This window comes from Anopheles nili, chromosome 2, assembly GCF_943737925.1.
Source record: "Anopheles nili chromosome 2, idAnoNiliSN_F5_01, whole genome shotgun sequence".
Classification (NCBI taxonomy): Eukaryota; Metazoa; Arthropoda; class Insecta; order Diptera; family Culicidae; genus Anopheles; species Anopheles nili.
The window spans coordinates 13,405,512-13,424,261 of NC_071291.1; the positions used below are offsets into that span (position 1 = coordinate 13,405,512).

General features: G+C 46.6%; 2 protein-coding genes across 2 annotated transcripts in view; one reads left to right on the forward strand and one right to left on the reverse strand.

Moving 5' to 3' along the window:
* Positions 1–2,351: 2,351 nt before the first annotated feature.
* LOC128730141 (tRNA-dihydrouridine(20a/20b) synthase [NAD(P)+]-like) lies at positions 2,352–4,750 on the forward strand. Its single transcript, XM_053823177.1, has 6 exons — positions 2,352–2,357; positions 2,420–2,514; positions 2,589–2,710; positions 2,775–2,850; positions 2,931–3,328; positions 4,224–4,750. Exons 1-6 carry the CDS (start codon positions 2,352–2,354, stop codon positions 4,748–4,750), a joined length of 1,224 nt encoding a protein of 407 aa, XP_053679152.1.
* A 2,948-nt stretch (positions 4,751–7,698) lies between these two features.
* LOC128731796 (amyloid-beta-like protein) overlaps positions 7,699–18,750 on the reverse strand; it is a 60,549-nt gene continuing 49,497 nt past the window's right edge. The window contains exons 5-11 of the mRNA XM_053824937.1: positions 14,468–14,967; positions 14,249–14,422; positions 13,057–13,206; positions 11,595–12,364; positions 11,278–11,422; positions 10,755–10,931; positions 7,699–10,690 (exon numbers count right to left, since the gene is read on the reverse strand). Of these exons, the coding sequence (XP_053680912.1) occupies positions 10,589–10,690; positions 10,755–10,931; positions 11,278–11,422; positions 11,595–12,364; positions 13,057–13,206; positions 14,249–14,422; positions 14,468–14,967 (2,018 nt within the window). The 3' untranslated portion in view covers positions 7,699–10,588. The remainder of the gene's footprint in view (positions 10,691–10,754; positions 10,932–11,277; positions 11,423–11,594; positions 12,365–13,056; positions 13,207–14,248; positions 14,423–14,467; positions 14,968–18,750) is intronic.

The following is an 18,750-nucleotide window of genomic DNA, read 5'->3' on the forward strand; positions in this document are numbered from 1 at the left end:
AATAACGTACATTACCCGAGGAGAGCGAGATTAATATCCCAAATTTTCATTATGTATGCGAGTTTTATGCATCTCGTAAATCGTGAAAAATCCTTCGGGCTACCGTGCTGTTAAAAACAAACGCATATACACATTATTAATAAGTGATGTGAATGCGTTTCACTGGGGACGCTTTTGGGCGTTCTCAACTGCATTTTGAGCCATACAACACGCAACAGGCTGGAGTGGCAACAGCCTTCTCTCGCTTTTCCCATTCCAGAGGACGTTCCACGTGCCAGATTCCATTTGCATGTGTGGGTGTGTGTGTGTGTTTTTTTGTAATCGAAATCGGAACCCTCCGATTGAAGTCCCCGATGTTGACCTCATAAGCCGTATCAATTAAATTAAATTAAGTCATACATCAACCATTCCGCAATCCAGCCCATCTGCAGCCCGAACCGGAAGGGTCGAGCAGGAATCTCACCAGAGTAAGCCGATAAGCACGCTTGTTCTGCATCTTTTCCACCACACCGGAAGCACTCCAGCGTCTCTGTTCCACCCACTAAGATAGCTCTGGAGCGTGCACTTCAACCACTCCAATCGGAAACCACTTGACCCCGAAGGATTTCGGGGAAACGTATGGAAAAGTGCGACCAGCGTGGTCGTGTGCGGGTGCGCCGGGTTTTCCGGGCATTCCACGCGCGATCGCCACTTTCGGCCGTGGGGTCCTTCTCGCACTAATTAACGCTCATTAATTTGCGCTCGCGCCGTTTCCCAGGCTCGGTCAAGCACGGGCTTTGGGTGGAAAATGTCTTCCCTGCTGCCATGCCTGGTGGTGGTTCCTTGGGGTTGGATGGCGTTTTCCGGACCGTGCCGCGAGACTGGGTGGGTAATGATTTTCAAAATCAATTTGCTGCGGAACCACGGTTCGTTGGGTATTGTGCTTTGTGACGCCGAACCGATCCGGTGGGCCATCGTCAAGGCAAACGTCGCGTGTGCTTTGGTGAGCTCGCAATAATTTAATTAGATGAAGTTCTAGCATCAGGCGAACAGTGCGCGCAGTCCGGAATGTTCTTTGCTGGGTGGTGGAAGCGAAGGCAAACTTTGATCACTTCGTGTGAAGCAGCTCGCTAAATGCCTTTGGTCATTTTGGTGGAAACATATTTTTTTACCCAATTTCTCCGCCTAGTCCTTGCCGTTAGATCGATCGAATGATCAATCAAAACGCTTCCAGCGCGTGGTTCTTTAAATTAGATTCTGATTACACCGCTATCGAATTATTAGTTCGTACTCGCGAATGTTGCACGGCTAGTCTTTGTAAAAGCATAAGTGAAAGGAATCTAATTAACGACAGCTTTTGGATGTTACGAGTGAATGAAAATGGATCTAATAAAGAATGGCTTTCAAATGGTCTTTGATGTAATTAACAAGGCTCGCTTAAGGACATCAAAACGTAATGTTGGTATGTTTTGTATCTGAAACAACATTCGCATGCATCGACCGGCGTTTAAATCGTGAAAACTAACGTAAACTATTACATTGAATCTTTCGCCCGTATAAAAGCAAGGTATTTTATTTATTTCCTCTGTGATTCATAACAACTCTCGTATTTCCATGCTAAAATACAATTTTAATCTATACTAAGCGTTATTGGTACAACAACAGTATAAAAAATGCGAGTTCATCAATCTAGCAATACAAACAAAAGCTGAGTGACAAAATGTTATGCATTTTCGCATGGTCTTGGAATGCCCTGTGTTTTCATCTTTTAGTCAAGCTTATCAAACATGGACTTTTGATTGATATTTCATTCACTATTCATATTACGATAATAGAATGTAATTTTAATGTCAGCTGGATGTTTAAAATCGTTTTTATTGCTCGAGAAAAATATTGTTGCTGTACATAAAAAGTAGCGACATCTATACGTCAGAATATGAAACAACATACCACATGCCGACACGTGTCTCTGCTAATAATAAATCAAATCGTTTAGAAACTATTTACAAATCATATTTTGAACATATTTAACTCATTAAAATGAAAGTTGAGATATTTTTCATGTAAAATTCTAGCCGTGTATGTTTTATCTCTCAGTTGTTTTCTATCATAATTTAAGCAACAGCATGGTATCATGACGCTTATAATCCTACCTCTCATAGTGAATTGTTTACCTTATGTCAGGTTTGTTTTCAAAATGACAAAACACCACTTGTTCTCAACGTGTTCTCAACGCATTTGGAAGTAAATTTACGAAATCAACGTTTTTTATGAACGAACGAACAATAAAATAATAGATATTGCTTATGTAAGCGATTGCAGCATCGTTCTTTCGAAAATTATAATAATAATCAGACACGGGGGTGAACGAAATGGAGGTAAAGTTTATAGAAATTTTAAACCACCGATAAGCTTTTGAACTTATTTTATTCTTGTGCAGGAAAAACTTAAGACAAACATTTCCGATTTGTTTGCTGCGGCTGCGGAACGCAAAACATATCTCAAGATTTGTGCTCCGATGGTAAGATACAGCAAGTACGGACTTCATAATTCGATTTTCGTAACCGCGCCGTTTCATAATTTAACATAGCGTGTATCTCCTAATGCAGGCTAGAGTTTCGGAACCTGGTTCGATCATACGGCACGGATCTGGCGTTCACCAGCATGATAATGGCTGATTCGTTCTGTCGCAGCGAAAAAGCTCGCTTAAACGAATTCACCACAAATAAAGGTATGTTTCCCTAAAATGCGGTATTGAGGTACATAGGCATCTTACCTATAACTTCCGTGTTCAGATGACACACCGTTGATTGCTCAATTTGCCGCGAACAACGTTGTGGATTTTCTTTCGGCGACCGAAATGATTTTCCCGTAAGTAATCCATGCTGCGTATAACGTTTTACGGACAAAACAAAAACGGAATGTAATACATGTAATACCCCCTGTTTCAGTTACGTTGATGGTGTGGATCTCAATTGCGGATGTCCACAGCGTTGGGCGATGGCCGAAGGTTACGGCAGTGCAATGTTAAAAACACCAGAGCTAATGGCTGATTTGTTAGGTACAGTACGTCGGAACATGCCTAGTTCGTTTAGCGTGTCGGTGAAGGTTCGTTTGCTGTCGAATTCGCAGCTAAAGGAAACGATCGACATGTGCCGAAAGCTCGAGGCTACCGGCATCACGTTCCTAACCGTACACGGACGAACTGCGGCCGAGAAAACAAACGTACCAGTGCACAACGACGCATTGCGGGAAATAAAGCAATCCATTACCGTGCCCATGGTAGCTAATGGTGATATCTTCACCCTGCAAGACGCCGATCATATGCACGCGGAGACATTATGTGACGGTATGTATTTTCCCTAAATTTAATTGAAACATGTATTTTTACTACTGATTTATCATTTTACCGCCGATTCGTAAGTTGCTCTTGCGCTAGCTTGTTGGCTCTACTGTATGCTCTATTCGGTCACTTTAATCTATGCTCATATCTGCCATACGATTCGGCAACGATGTTTGTGAACCCGACTCTTGAACAGGTTCACCATAAGAGTTAATGTCCTGGTTTAATTCAGCAATTGATTCGTGGTGGCCATTGATTTGTTTGATTCCTTCCCTGAGATCGGATATCACATTGAAGAAAGTTTGAAGCTCCGGTATCTCGTCCAAAGATTTCCTACGTTCGATCTTCGATGGGCTTGTGCTTAATGTTTCGAGCGTTTTCACTGCATCCACACAATTTTTGGCGTCACGGATCAGCGTTATCTCCGACGTGGTTGTCATATCGAATGCCGATGGTGATTGGATGCTAGTAGGGCTTAGCCGTTCTCCCAGATTTTCGAACGATATCGAAGATAATATCTTCTGAGCGTTAAGGAAAATGTTGTACGTGACGTCCAGCTCCGACCGAATTCTGTTGATACGCTGCTGTATAAGATCCTCATGCGAGCTTTCTATTTCAAGCAGCGAAATTGCAGCGGATGCTTCTGAGTGCAGATTCTTAGATGTTTCCATGTTTTTTGTATACTTTTTTTTTGAAGTAAAAGTTTCTGGTTTTGCAAGGATGTTGCTTACAGTTCAGCACGGCAGAATGAACTGTGGGATCTGAAAATTTTCCAAACTATCCTGGTTGGTGTAGGTGATTGACGCAAACCAGCTGCAGTGCTAGCAACAGTGTGTTAGCAACGAATGGATACTATGGTTAAAAAATAAATAAACTGACAACATTGTACTTCATTTTCCAGGCGTCATGGCAGCTCGTGGCATGCTTTCGAATCCAGCACTATTTTCTGGTTGCAAAAGCACCCCAGTGGAGTGTGTCAAACGATGGCTGCGCATATGTGAACAGGCTGACACGGACATCACGTACATGTGCATGCATCATCACTTTTCGTTCATGACCGAAGCATTACTACCGAAGCGACGGCGCTGTGAGCTTAATAGTATTTCGAAAGACAAGCGCGACGTTTACGAATTCATTCGTACACACATTCCCGTAGATGAGGTTGGTAACGATACCCACTGGAAAAGGCACCCGGAAAAAATTAGCTGCTCGTATAGTGAGCTAAATTTCCGACAAAGGTTGGCTGAGCACGGTGGTGTAATTCCTAGCGGCACAGTCAGTAGTACTTACGACCCAGAAGCAAGCGAAGGTGGCTTTTTCCAAAGCAAACGAACGGAATTAGATCAAAAACAAGCGCTTGACGCTGTAGAGCGGGACGATGACGCGGCCGATTTCATGGACGGTGGTGGGTTTTTATTCGATGAATAATAGTCGCTAGGGCGATACGTTACCAACTTGGCTTTGTTTGAGTATTTCAATAAACGTCGCTACATCCGAAATTCGAATGATCGATCACGCCTGAAAAACTGACCTACATATAAAAAAGAGAGCGTTTATATAGATACCTCGTTTTTATAGTACTTTTTATTTAAACATTGGTTTTCCATCTTTTTACTGCTGTTTTCATACATACATCATCAACACACGCCATTATGCTCGTCAAACACATACGATGTTGTGATATTGTGTTACCTTTTGCTATCTGGTTGGCTGATCTAGCCTGATCGTGCTGTTTTTCTATTTCTGTTTTATTATTTCATCATGCCCGCAGTATGCGACTTTCTTGGGCCTCCGCATACGCGCGGCATGTCCGGTATGTGAGTTTCTATTTAAAGGATGTAGCCGTTCCTTCGGATAGCAAAGATCAATTGCGTGCTGTTTAGAAGATGGATCGGGAATTTTGTGTTTTTGTTGGGTTTTCGTGCTCTCTTTAATCCTCCGACTGCGATTTATCGTCGGTTCGGGAGACTGCCAACGGGGATTGTTACTAGTGCTTTTCGCTTCTGCCGGCTACGTTTTATCAAAATTGAAATTTTAGTATCCACCTACGCCTGCACGTTGGCTGCTTCGCGTTCCCTGGGCCAGCAATGTAACAACAGTATAGCATCGAAAAAACGGGGAAACGTTCTTAAATAACCCATATACAAATTAAACCCAAGCGGAATATTTTGATTTAGCATGTGTTGTGTACGTTCTTTGCTTTAAACATGTTGCTTTTGAGTATAGGGTTTTGGTATTGTTTTGTTTTTTGCTTTTTTGTCGATTGTTGACTCGTTTTTTAGATTGGCTGGAATATTATTGATATTTGGACCAACTAAGAAGCATTTTGTGTTTGCCTTTCATTTTACATCGCATGCTATTAGGTATTAGCCTTACAGCAGTAGCCCTTCTCTGGTCACACTCGTCCCAATACGTCCTCACTTTGTTTTTTCTGGTTGTTCCACCATATGCAACGTTTTATTCTACTATTTAACACTCGATTATGTTAATCGTCATACAAATCGTGGTGCTAGATTTCTTTTCTTTCTCCGTGTATCGGTGCATGTATGTGTTTTTGAAAGAGTTTCCTGGATGAGCGAAGTTAGTTTGCTCGGTTAGCTTTTTTTTTACTGTAACTAGAAGGCTTACACTTTCGATTGCGATTTACTGCACGTTGTGTAGAACGTAGTGCATGGGCTAGAGCATGTGAGCGGAGTGTTTCAGATCTTCCTGCAAGGCTACTCCCTTTCACGTACGTGTGTCAACTCTTGAGGAGTGCCTGTGCATAGTCAGCGAGTTCTTTTTGAGGAATAAATTGGACAGTAGCTGCCCTGGCCGACTTGAACAAAGAATTTAAAAAAAATCACACACACACACACTGTCAGACGTGAATGCACTTCAGTTTGTCTGGATGACTTCTCTTTCTCCATTTCATTATTGTTTCCAAAATGCACAACGGCTGGCCGTGAGTCTCGCCATCGGCATCCTTGCTGTGGGGTGTGGTGTCTACAGGCTCGCCTTGCTGCTTATTTATGGTTGCTGGTTGTTTAATTTAATTACACCGGTAGCACGTTTTCTGTTTTATTTTATCCTCTTGTTCATTCTTTCTTTGTGTATGATCACCTATTAAAACTAATCTGTAAATGTTTACATCATTACACTTATATGTGTTGTATATAAATATATTCATACTTATACATGATATATAATCTATTCTATGCATTCATTCTGTTTTCCTTTCCACATTCCGCTACATTTTCTTTCACCTTTCTCCCAGCCAACCTAATGGCACTCACGCGTTGCTGCTGTTGTTTCCTTCTTTACTACGTTCGCTTTCTTGCTCTGCTTATTATTGTTTTGCCATCTTCCATCTTGCTAATTTAGTGCTGCCGTAGATCTTGTGAGTACTATTTCTGTTTTCCCAGATTTCCTTCGCATCATTCTTCTGTCCTTATTTGTTTTATACATAGATTATACGTGTGTTTGTTGTTGCTGTTGTTGTTGTTTCTCATGTAGTATGATTACTGCTTTTACCGCTGTTTTGCTTGTTAATATGCTGCTTGTTGGATCGTTTCTGGTATAGTTTCAAATTTGATAGAATCAATTTACGAGTCAAGTCACCGAAATAGTAATTGGTTGACCTGGTAACGCCAACGGTCCAAAAGAACAAATTATACTAGCTTAAAGTAAGGATTTAGGTAAAGATAGATGTTGTTGGTTAGATAGTAACGGTAGTGTGAACGGCCCGGCACGAGCCTTCCGGAGCCTTATAGCTTTGCGTGTTTGCTGCGGACCGCAACTAAGAAAGCTCTTACACACCGGCCGGTGCAGATACACAAAACGGATAACGCAAAATTTGTAAGCATCATTCCATTGCAGGATAAAAGCACACCAACGAAGCCATACCCAAAGGGATAAACCACGTTTGCCAATAGCATAACGAGAAAAAAAGGATGAAAAAATACACACACACACTCATGCAAGGGCGGGGAGGGGTTTGCAAGCGTTATCACTTCTTAGTCCTACGTTGCCCCACAGGGCGCTCAATAGCATCGATTAAGATTGTTCAGCGCTGCTCAGCGAAATAGTGGATGCTGTGAAGTTGGGTGAATGTTGAGTCGCCTAGCGTCTCCCGATTCCTGCGAGTCCTGAACCGTGCGACTGGCCTGCATTTGCTCCAGTGTTACTCAATAGGATATCAACTACTAGATTCTGCTCGCCGCTCTCATTACTAACGAGGACAGTGCGGGGACTTAATGGGGCTTAATGACACACTATCGATAAGATTTGTTTTTTCTCTCTCTTTCTGTCTCTCTCTCTTTTTCTGTTTCTCTAACACCTAGTTTAACGCGCGTCGCAAAATCCTACAAAAATGGACGAATTTTCTTTGCCTAGGATGCAATTTCCGACCTTTGACCTCTTCTGAGTGATTGGATTGTGTTGCGATTTTTGTTTTTTTTTATGTGTGTGTGTGTGGGTATGTGTGAATGGTTTTACTTTTCTTTTTTCCTTGCTACCTTTTGAAGCCAGATCTGTTCGCCTTGGCCGTCGCGAGTTTTCCGAAAACCGGCGGAGATGTTTAGAAATAAATACAGCATCGGTAGGGCTGCTGGAACACCTCCGATGCTTACAATGTCTCCCAATGTCTCGCTAATGGCATGACGGTGCAGTGAGCTGCGGTGTCAAGAAGGATGCCAAGTATCTCGCATTTAAGGATGTACGGCCATTGGGGTACAAAGCAAGCTAAGCGTGTAACGCTATACTCGTTTCGACGACGGACATGGTGGCGAAATGTTTGATCTGTGAATGTCTTCTGTTAAATGCTGCGTGCTATGCTGTGACTGCCTATCGCTTTTACGCTATAAATCGGAAGAAGCTCTCGTTTGTTTGCTTGTCGTTTTGGTATGGCTTTTTGTTTGTTTTTCTTTTTTTTGTTGTTGTTGCGATTGCTGTTGCACACCCTTACGAAACACGATGCGTATCCAACGCATCCGTGTTCCGGTTCCGTGTTTGCTAACACATACACTCTGTGGCACCATTGCGCCACGTTTGGCCAAATAAGGATGGATGGATGCGAGCTTAAACAAGTTGATCATTCAACAAGTACAGGTCCAGTGTCCATTAACAGGTGTGTTTTGCAAAAAAAAAGGTCTATATATCATCTGTGGCGGATCAGAACAGGTGCTGCTCCACCACCTGATCTTAAAACGGGATCCTGAATAGTGTTTTTCCACTCTCATAAAAGAGCTTTTTGCTTTTCGTGGCATGTAAGCGTGTGCGGTGGCTGGTATATGCGTGTGTGTGTGTGGCTGAATGTGGCTTAATTTTCCGTTCTCAGTTTTTCATCTTCCCATGCGTTATTTATTGTATGCCATGCTGTTATGTTGCTGGATCGCTTGTTTGTAACATGTTTGTTATCCTCTTTTGATCACTTGTAAATATATAGCAGATGCGCTTGCCACTTTTTTTTGTCGTTATTGTTTTGTTAAGGTAGTATAAATATGAAATTTCAAAGCGTATAGCAGGTGTGTATTACAAAAAATATATGTATATACTTCAATAGCTGGTTTTGTTATTTGCCTTCATAATGTTCGTAGGTTGTTGTAGCATTTTCCGCATTTTCCGGTGTCTCTGCGAGCGTGTGGTTTTTGCTTTCTCTCATTCTCTCTCTCTCTCGCAGAGACACGCGTATGATGAATTGTCCGCGCGGTGCCATTCGACCGCGGAATGAAGCGAATATATAGGATCCGATTGCGATTTGTTGTATAATATACGTTTATTTATGCATGTATACTCTTACAAGCTTATCAAATGAGAAGTAGTGTGTATTGTTGTGAGAGTTGGCGTTTTCTAGTTGCAACAGATCACCCCGGGAAGTTCCCCCACATTTTGCATGGCCTTTTACTGACCCATTAGAGGAGCACCCGGAGACGATGAGTGAGCGCCGGTCGACCTGAGCTGCGCAACCGAGCGACTGTAGAAAATTAATAACTAATTAGCTACTTAGCTATCTAACTATCTGGCTGCATTCTAGGGTGGCTGCTCTCCAAGGAGGTGGCCTGGCTTCGGTCGGAAACTTCCGCTAACAGGTGCCTGTATTGTTCTCGGAGTTGTGTGTGTTTCGCGATGTACGTTTCACTCTTTTCGACTTGTGAAAGTGTTTCTCCTAGCAAGAACTAGCGCGCAAGAGCCTGAACTATAATTAGTGACTGTTTTCTATTCTTTGGTAGCATCGTGCTCTACGTCTGGTCTCGTACAGTCGAGAGTGGTAAAGAGGCGTATAGGTTGTAAGATAGATTAACCAAAACAGTATCCATGAGCAATAATCATAATAGCAATATAATGGTTCCAAAATGTTTCCCTTCGCGATCACCCGCCCATGATCGCCGGCTGTGACGCACTGTTGCATGCGGATGTTTCATCTTCTTGTAAGTGTCGGTGTGTGTCTCATGTAAGAACTAGCGTGTCTTTTTTTTTCTCTTATTTTTTTACGCAATCTTCCATCCTACCAACTATCTCTTATTTATGCAGAACAAAACTGTAAGGACTATTCCTTCCGTTCTGCAAGTTACAACACCGCTACACGAACAGTGCGTGTTTGGTTTGGGTTCACCGCACCGGGCACGGTGGCCCTGTTGCAGCTTATGTTACACATACAAACACACACACATACACCATCGGTCGATCCTTGCAATGGAAAATCTCCTGAACCGCGTGCGTGCATCCATCTTCCGTCTCATCGATCGATCTTTATGTATTTTTTTGTTTCTTACTACGGCCCCTTCAACTGGAGCTGGACTAGGACGAGTGTTCACAAATTATCAATTACAATTTGCTCGACGCAAAACAATAGAAACATTTCTCTCGTGTTGTTTTTGTGTGGCCGTGTGAATTATGTTGTTTTTTTTGTGTGCGTGACGCGTTTCCGCCTCTCCTGATGTTGTTCTCAAATTCGAAAATCTTTCTTTAACAATCGGGTGGAACCGGGCACAGGCGTTCCATGCCCCGGCATGGTTCCGGTCCTGTATATAGGTAGTTGCTTCACGAGTGCACTCTGAACTGTGGTGGACATGTGTGCCCTTTGCTTGTGTTCCCTTTCAGTTTCGCCGTTTTCTCTACCACGCGCATTTGATTTTGCACACATTGCACTTGCATCGCCTCTAACGTAACGTCCGAAGGACCTCTCTCGAATATTGCCTTCGCTTCGCCCTTCGGATGACGGTTTCGGCCGACAGGATGGATTACGGCCGAATCGGGCGGAAAATGTTGCGGCTTTTGTAAGGGAACTTATTCCTTGATTTCGAAGTACTTGTAGGTAGGGTTTTCGTAACCGTTGATCTGCATGTTGGCCACGTGTCGCTCCTCGGGTGTGACTGGAGCACCGACCGCCTGCAAGTAAGCAAAAACAGTGCGTTATTTTCACATCACAGTTGGTGGCACGTATCGAACGTACCTGATCAACCTCGACGAATCCTTGAGCATGAGGTGATCGGGAAGCTTTCCATTTAGCGACGGCGACACCGACGAACACGGCGGCCATCAGGGCAACACCGGCGAATCCTACCGTAAAGTACACGTTCTTGCTGTCACGTCCACTGGAGCTGTACACTTCACGCCGCACGGAGTAGCTCTGGAAAAGTGCACGAAAGCAACATATTTAAACTCGTTACGCTTCATCATGTCAAACAAAACATCCCAGAACACGAACATCCCGCCCGTAAGGCTCGATCGGTGAAGAATGAAGCAGAATGTTAGCGTGAAAATTCGAGACACGAGGACGAAACGCGTCCATAAGGTTTTTCCCTCCCTGATGGACGAAACCGTCGGTTCAAAACTAAGATCTCGCAAAGAGTACAACATTGTACGCCGCGGCGAGCAACAAAGTTGCTGGCGCACGGAAATTCATCTTCATCCGGGTCCATCCTTTTCGTGTTTGCCCTTTGGGCCGGGAAAATTCCCACCACCCCAAAACCTACCGGTTCTCCGTGGCCAATGTCGTGGGCCAGTACGTGTTGCATCTTTGGTTCGGCTTCCTGATGGGCGACGGCTGCTGCGACCTCCTCCACGGCACGCTGCACCGCCTCGTCATCCACGGTCGGTAGCGCTGTCGGTTGTGGGCTTCTGTGGGTGCACGGAACCGGAAACGACACAGAAGTGACACAGAGAAACTCGGGCATGATTAATTGGGCAGGAAGCGCTGTGGCCGCAGCCGGCAAAAGGGAAGCCAATCCGGCTAATTACGGTCGCTACCGTCTACCGGAAAGCGTGGGACGCTGGGGAGGCTCACACTTACGTTACGACTGCTTCCTCGGAGTAATCCTTCGTGGTGTCAGTTTCCTTTTGCGCGTCCATTTCCGACTGCTGCTTCTGGGTTTGCGGTTGCTCCGAGAGCGCCGGTTGTTGGGTTTGCAGCGTTTGTTGCTGCTGTTGCTGTTGTTGCTGCTGCTGTTGTTGCGTTGCTGCGAACGTTGCCGCAATCATTTGCGCCTGCTGTTGTTGGGTTTGCTGCTGCTGCTGTTGTTGTTGCTGCTGTTGCTGCTGTTGTTGCTGCTGTTGCTGTTGTTGCTGTTGCTGCTGCTGCTTGTAGGCAGCTTCCATCTTTTTGGCCTCGAGACGCAGCTTTTCTTCGCGGATCTTCTCGCGCTCCTGGGCCCGCTGTTCCTTGCGCTGCTTCTCAGCCAACCGCTGGCGTTCCTTTTCGCTGACCTTGCGCTCGATCTCCATCCGGTACTTGTCGAGAATGGCCGCCTCGGCGTCCTCCGTCATGGCAAGCATCGAGCCGGGTGTTTCGTCCTTCGAGCGAAGCGCCTGGATGTAATCATCCATCAGCTGGGAAAGCTTCACCGACAGCTCCGGGTAGCGTTTCAGCATCGCCATCGATTGGTTGACGGCCCGGTCAATGTCGACCAGCCGCTCGAGCGTACGGGGACGCTCGGAGGCAGCCGCCTCGAGCCCACCAGTTCCACCCGAGCCCAGCAGATGACGATAGTGCGATAGGGCATGGGCACGGTCCTTGTGCAGTGCGCGGAGCAGCTTCTGCAAACACTTTTCAACACGGTGCGACTGTAACAGGCATGGGAGAGAGAGAGAGAGAGATTGGTGGGAAATCGATTAAAAACCTCGCCACATCGCACACCGGTCACGCGAGGACAACCCCGACTCATTAGCTTTCTATTTGCGAATTTTCAATAATCCCATCCCATCACCGCTCGGCGGGAAAAGGAAATTGAAACGTGCCTGCGCGATCAACGTGATGATGAAAAGTTTAATCACGACCCGCGGAATGAATCCGCGCTCCGGAAACCTCGTCCTGTTAATAATGGGCTGCCAACCCCAACGGCCAGGATGTAGGTCAAAGAGCCACCCAACTCCCGTACGCGATTTGGGAGCGCACATTGACAACGAAACCCACGCCACAAGCAGATGAATCCAATCCCGGCACGTGCCTTCACACGTCACGTACGTCCGCGTGGATCGCGATGGTCAAATCAAAGCTTGCACGCGTGGAAGCTGCGAAAACACGCAACCGAAGCACCGATCCACGGGGAAGACAATGTTCATTAAAATTTCGGAATAAACGGATTCCCAGCCCAAGCTGGCCCGTGTCGTGGAACGTGCCCCGTTGTTAGTTGCGTGGCATAAACGCGCCTGAATGCTGCGCTCGCATTGACGCGTGTATTGTTACGCGAGTTTTCCCGCGTTTGGTGCGTTCTTTGTCGGTGCATCGGTACCCGGATAGCGACGGGACTACTTACGCTGGGCGGTTGCTCCGTGAGGGCCTGCGTGTAGCACGTCATCGCGTCCCGTTTGCGCTGGTTGATGTGGGCGAGGACGCGCTGCTGATGCATGGCCGCCAGCTGGTGCTTCTCGGAGTTGCCTTCCTCTTCCAGTGCCTGCACAGAAGTCTAAAATATTACACGAACGAACAGGGGGTGGCCATGTTCGGGGTGGCCAGATTTTAGTTTACGAACGGGACCGTTAAATTCATGTCACCATTTTCTGACGGGGGATTTGCTGCTGTTGGCATTGCGCAAGACTCAACTACGAGGAGCAAACAAAATACACTCACACACTCTGGGCCTCGTGGGCCATCCCTGGGTTTGCACAAAGCATGCGAAACGGGTGCATTACTTCAGCCGCCGGTGTTTGATGGCTGGGAAAGCTAGCTGCTTTATTTTTTTTTTTTTACTATGCTCTGCTCAGTGGTGCTGACGGCGCGATGGAAAACTGCGATGGAAAACTAGGTGCGCTTCAACCGGCACGTTCCATCGACGGTTAATTGCTCGTGCACGATCGATAGAAGCGCACCCAGCCACCCGGGGGCTCGGCAGTTAAAGCGACCCTTTTCGCGACTCTTTTATGGTGCAGTGCAGTGCAGTTTATTCCAATGGCCACCCGTTTCGATTGTTTTGTGCGACCGGTGGCGGAGTGTTCGCTATCTACTGTTGTCCTACCGGTTGTAACTACGCCGCGAGGGTTGCTCGGGTTGCGGCCCCCATAAAAACCGAAAACAAAAAGAAACAAAAAAGAAAAACAAAACACAAACAAACGTACAGCTCTCCCTCCGATCCCTAGGCGGACCGGGACGGTGCCGGGCGTGCGGGGCCAAACAACGTTTCGGATCAAAATCATGACATGATTTTACTGTCAGCGAGCGAGCGGGCGGGCGGGTGAATAGTTATAGGCAGAATCAAGCGAATGCGTACGGAAACCACGGTCGGTGGGGGGTCAGGGACAGGGAGAGGAGCAGGGAGGGAGGAGGAGGATATGGTGGGGCCGTGCGTTTCACTCCGTGATCGCATGCTCGGAAGCGAGTGAGCGTGGGAAAAGCCGGAAAAACGGAACCGAACATAAGGGCCACACACGGAAATGTCAAACCACACACACACACACGCACGAAAGGCGGAAGCGGATGGTGCGGAGTGCGATCAAGAACCAAGGGCTCACCTGGAACCGGGCGGTCATGCGCTGCTTGAACGTTTGCGCCGACTTTGGATCAGCCAGCCGCATATCCTGGTACTTTTCCTCCAGATCGGACCAATCCTTCATGACGCGCGTCACCTTCTCGCGATGGCTCTCCTCGAGCCGCTGCTGGGCTTCCTGAAATTCGGCGTGCAAATTCTACGAACAGCATATACAAACATCGGTTTCGCGGCTCGTACATACCTTGAAGCTTTGGTGCTCGTTGCGTGGGTCAAAGTGCGTGAAGTAAGGATCAGGCGTCGGAATGGCTGTGATGGGTGTGCTGGCCAGATCGGCTCCAGCTGACTTCTCCGTCGTGCTACCTCCGAACGCGCCATACAACATACCCCCAATTGGGCCACCGATGTCTGCGGCGAGCTGTTTCTTGAGCGTGTCCTTGCCAACGGCCGGTGGTGGCGTCGTGAAGCTGTCCCAGGCAGCAGAACCGGTGTCGGTGTCTGAACCGGCCGGCTTATCGCTACCGGAGTCGAAGTCTTCGTCCGAGTCGTACTCATCGTCGTCGCTTTCGATCGGCTCATCGCCCAGCATCTCTTCGTCCTCCTCGTCATCGATGTCGTCGTCCTCCTCATCGTCCTCGGAGTTGTTGTCCGACACGCCGTCCGAACCGTCGTCTAGCGCCGGCAGCATGTCCGTGTCCTGTGGCAGCACTGGCAGGTCGGTTTTCTTCACCTTCATCGGGACGGCTGTGGGGCGAAAAGAGATCGAGCAGATGTTGGAAAGAGTGAGAAGACTCCGAGGGCTCATCTGATGATGATGATGATGATACGATTCGATTAGTAAGCGGGGTGAAGCGTGGCCCATCAATCAGCGAGACGCAGCCATTATTAAGGCGTGCGTCTTTTGCAATCTTCTGTCGGAAGCAATGAAGTGCCCATATGTAGAGCCAGCATCCAGCTTGGTAAGTAAATATCGTATGTGGGCAAGAGGTTGTGACAAATAAGAAGACACCAGGGACCTTAGCGAATTATCCAGAATGCTGATGAAGCTCGGTCGTATCCGGATTGGATTTTTGGCGTAAATGGATGCAATGAAGGACGAGTATTTTCAGGCGGAAGACTACGCCCATACCTCCATAATGACCGTTCTTAAATATGTCGCTGCTGTAGGAAATGCGAAAAAAAATACACAAAATACCCACAACACCAGGCGAAGAACGAAAAATGGAGTGAAGTGGAATTGCCAAGCCCATTAATCGTTTCTCACCCACGCTCGATTGGGGCGAGCGAAATCGATGGACCGGAAGTTGAACGAATATCGGTCGATTTTTCCTTGCAAATGGCTCGTGATCGAGCCAATTCATCAGCCTCAGCGCTGCGCATAGCGAATGTGCTTGCCGTACAGCCATGAAATATACGCAATGAGGACGCGAAGGACATTAGCTTGCGCGTACGAAAGCTGCACACCAATCTGTCTGTGGCAGCAACGGCACGAAGTGAGCACATTGTTTGCTAGGTCAGTGAACTAGCGCCATCTAGTGGTGTAAGTGAGACGAACCCCGTATCCGGACCGGGAAAATCCACCGTGGGCTGGTCGTGAAGGCAGGAAAAGTGAACATTTATTATTATCACCTTTTATTTGCCGGAAACTGCAATTTTCCGGGTGGCGAGGGCAAGGATTCCGCGCCACCGAGATACCGAGCCCTTTTACGATCGTAAAGGGTCGTCAATAATGTTTGTGATGTAGAAAGGGACCGCGAACGAGCGAGGATAAAGACGGAATGTTTGCCCTTTCGCAAGGATGCTGCAGACGACGCTTATTTTTCCAATCACCCACGCTCGTCGAGCTTTCGCCATGGGGGTGGGTGTTTTTTTAGGGTGTTCTGTAAAAAGGGATCCACCCTACAACCGTCGATGGACCGTCGATCGATTCGAACCTCGCGAACCTGCCCGAGTGACGGTGTTGGTGTTTTTCGCGCATTTTTACGACCGATCGTGGCACCCTGAGGAACCTTTTTCGCGGCGATGGTTCTGCCGTCCACGAAGGAACGGCACATCCGCTTTTTTACGGTCTCGCCGGGGATGGATTGCACATTTGCCTTCGAGAGAGAGAAAGAACCCGTCCCACGGTGTGACCGCGAGCAGCTGGATGCTGAAGGGATGATAATGACGGTTACGCTGTGCCCGAGTTTATCGAAACCCGAAATGAAGCCACTGCTTCAGCATCGCTAACGATGCCCACGGGCCGGAAGCTATTCCTGACGGAAGCCAGCTGCTCCTGTGCTTGGGAGTCACTCGACCGATCGGACCGAAATGTCAAAGTTTTATAACCGACACTACCAATGACTTTGTCATTAGTGGGTGTCGTTTTTATTACATTATCATTAGACTATCGGCGAAATGACTGGTGGACTGGTGTGGTTTTCGGTGGTTCCTTCGATCGATCGTTATGGGGTTTTGGTAATGGTTGCAGTTACCAGACTTTTTATTGTGCAGCTTCGACTGATAAGCCATTTATGTGCTCATTCATTAGAAAATCTATCAATAGTTGATTACAACTGCCAAGTTCACAAACATCACTCGACGATGCTCAACCGACGTTGGCACAAATTGACGAACATATTTTGCGTTCACTGTGACAAGCAGAGTCGATAAAAATGGCAGCTTCCTCTATCGAAATGTCGTCCAAAATGTTGCCTGCATTCGATCAGCCCGTGCTTTCAGTTTAATGAACCACAAACCACCAATTACATCACTTTTCATTGAATGTCAGCAATGCTTTTATCCTTGCATAGCACAAGAAAACCAACCAAACTGGAGATGTAGCTTGGGAATTGAGGGAGCTCCAGTTCGCACTAATCCGTTCTGGATAGTTCCGTATTGAAAGTTTGCAAGTGGAAAGTTTGTTTGCATCAAGTGAAGAATGCAAACGACCATTTGCTTTCTGAGCTCTGGCACCGGAGCGAATCAGCACACATAAAAACTTCAACTCTCATCCACTATAGGGTGGACGATAGGACTCTGGGTGCCGTTTGGGTGTGTGGTAAAAACTTTGCCATGAAGAAGAAAAAATCTTTTCCTCAGTTTCTCGGGCATAAAATTACATTCCGTATTAGAGATAAATGCCACGACGAATCATTTAGCGCCTGAGAGCGAACTAAGAATGTTCTACAGATTCAATATCAAACAACTCAATAGGATGCCCTTTTTGTTTGCTGATTTTTTTATTCGTGTGCACAAGGAACAAGGAATGCTAACACAAACCACTCAACTGTAAGAGCCTTTGAAAACTTTCAAGGATTCAAGTGAGTTTGTTTTATTTGAATTACGTAGCTTGGAGCTCAAATATCCCATAAACTGAATCGAAATGAAGCGCAAATGGGCACTGATTTAAGCGATGAATGGGTAGCTTTGAGCCTGAATACGATCTCAATCGAATACATATCCACTTGTCACAAGTGGCATCTGAAAATGGATGAAGCTTGCACGAGCTCAATCAGCTGTCTCACACAGATCACATTGACCCCATCTTCACGCTAGTAGCCTTACCATTCATATCAAGTTAACCTTTACGAGTTACCGTGCACCAGCCTGTCGTACATGATTGACATGTATAGATCTTACATTCGCAGGCTATATAGGCTTGATTGTCCTTCTGGAATCACTTCAACGTTTTATAAATACTCCGGTGACAAATAGCCTGAAATCATGTTTCGATTGTTCACCGGAATCTCTAATCTCTTTAAGGCGCAGAACTGCAAGCTTGGACAAATCAATAACATACCGTTTCGTTCGTTAAATACCATATTATTCCCCATTTGTCCTGCGTCAGTAAAATTTCATTCAACTCCAACGGGCATTTTAGAAACGGTCGACATTCTCGATACATCGCATCTCGGGATTTGGAAACGCGCAAAGCAAACAGAAGCGAACAAAACAAAACGACTCGGCAAAGTCTATCAGGAAAATCGCGAGCTTTTCTCCTTTAAATCGATCGGTGGGCGGTAACGATCCCAGCCCGGGAAGTTACGATAATATATATATATGGCATTAAATTACTATACCGTTCTTACTGCCGTCCTACCATCCTTCCGGACTCCTATCCGAACGTCCTGCCATCACGCGACCCAATCTTCATCGGTGGGTTTTCCTGCTTCACACTAACGATTCGTTCCGGCAAATTCCCACGAGCTTCCAGGTGGCTTTAGAGTGTGCGCGGAACGTATCAAATCCGCGCCGGAGAGGACCATCCGATTTTCCTTCCTATAAACCATCTCGGGCTGTCCCCTTGACGTACCCAGGCGTCCACCGCTACCGGTACGCCGGGTGGGAACGGTTTCCACCGTCATCATCTCATTTCCGGAACGGGAGTCTTCGTCCACCATCCGGCAGACGGTACGCTTTCGTCGGTCGGTTGAGAAGAACCGATGAAAGGATCTTGGACATGGTGTGTGCGAGGAAACCGGAAGCGGCCATGAAAATCGTCTTCCATCTAATCGAAAGATGGAACGGTGCGCCATCGTCGTTCCC

Bases quoted from the DNA above. Each gene is read 5' to 3' on its own strand.
- LOC128730141 (XM_053823177.1), top strand. The intron at 2,515-2,588 runs GTACGGACTTCA...CTCCTAATGCAG, and splicing joins CCGATGGTAAGATACAGCAA to GCTAGAGTTTCGGAACCTGG. The intron at 2,711-2,774 runs GTATGTTTCCCT...TTCCGTGTTCAG, and splicing joins CGAATTCACCACAAATAAAG to ATGACACACCGTTGATTGCT.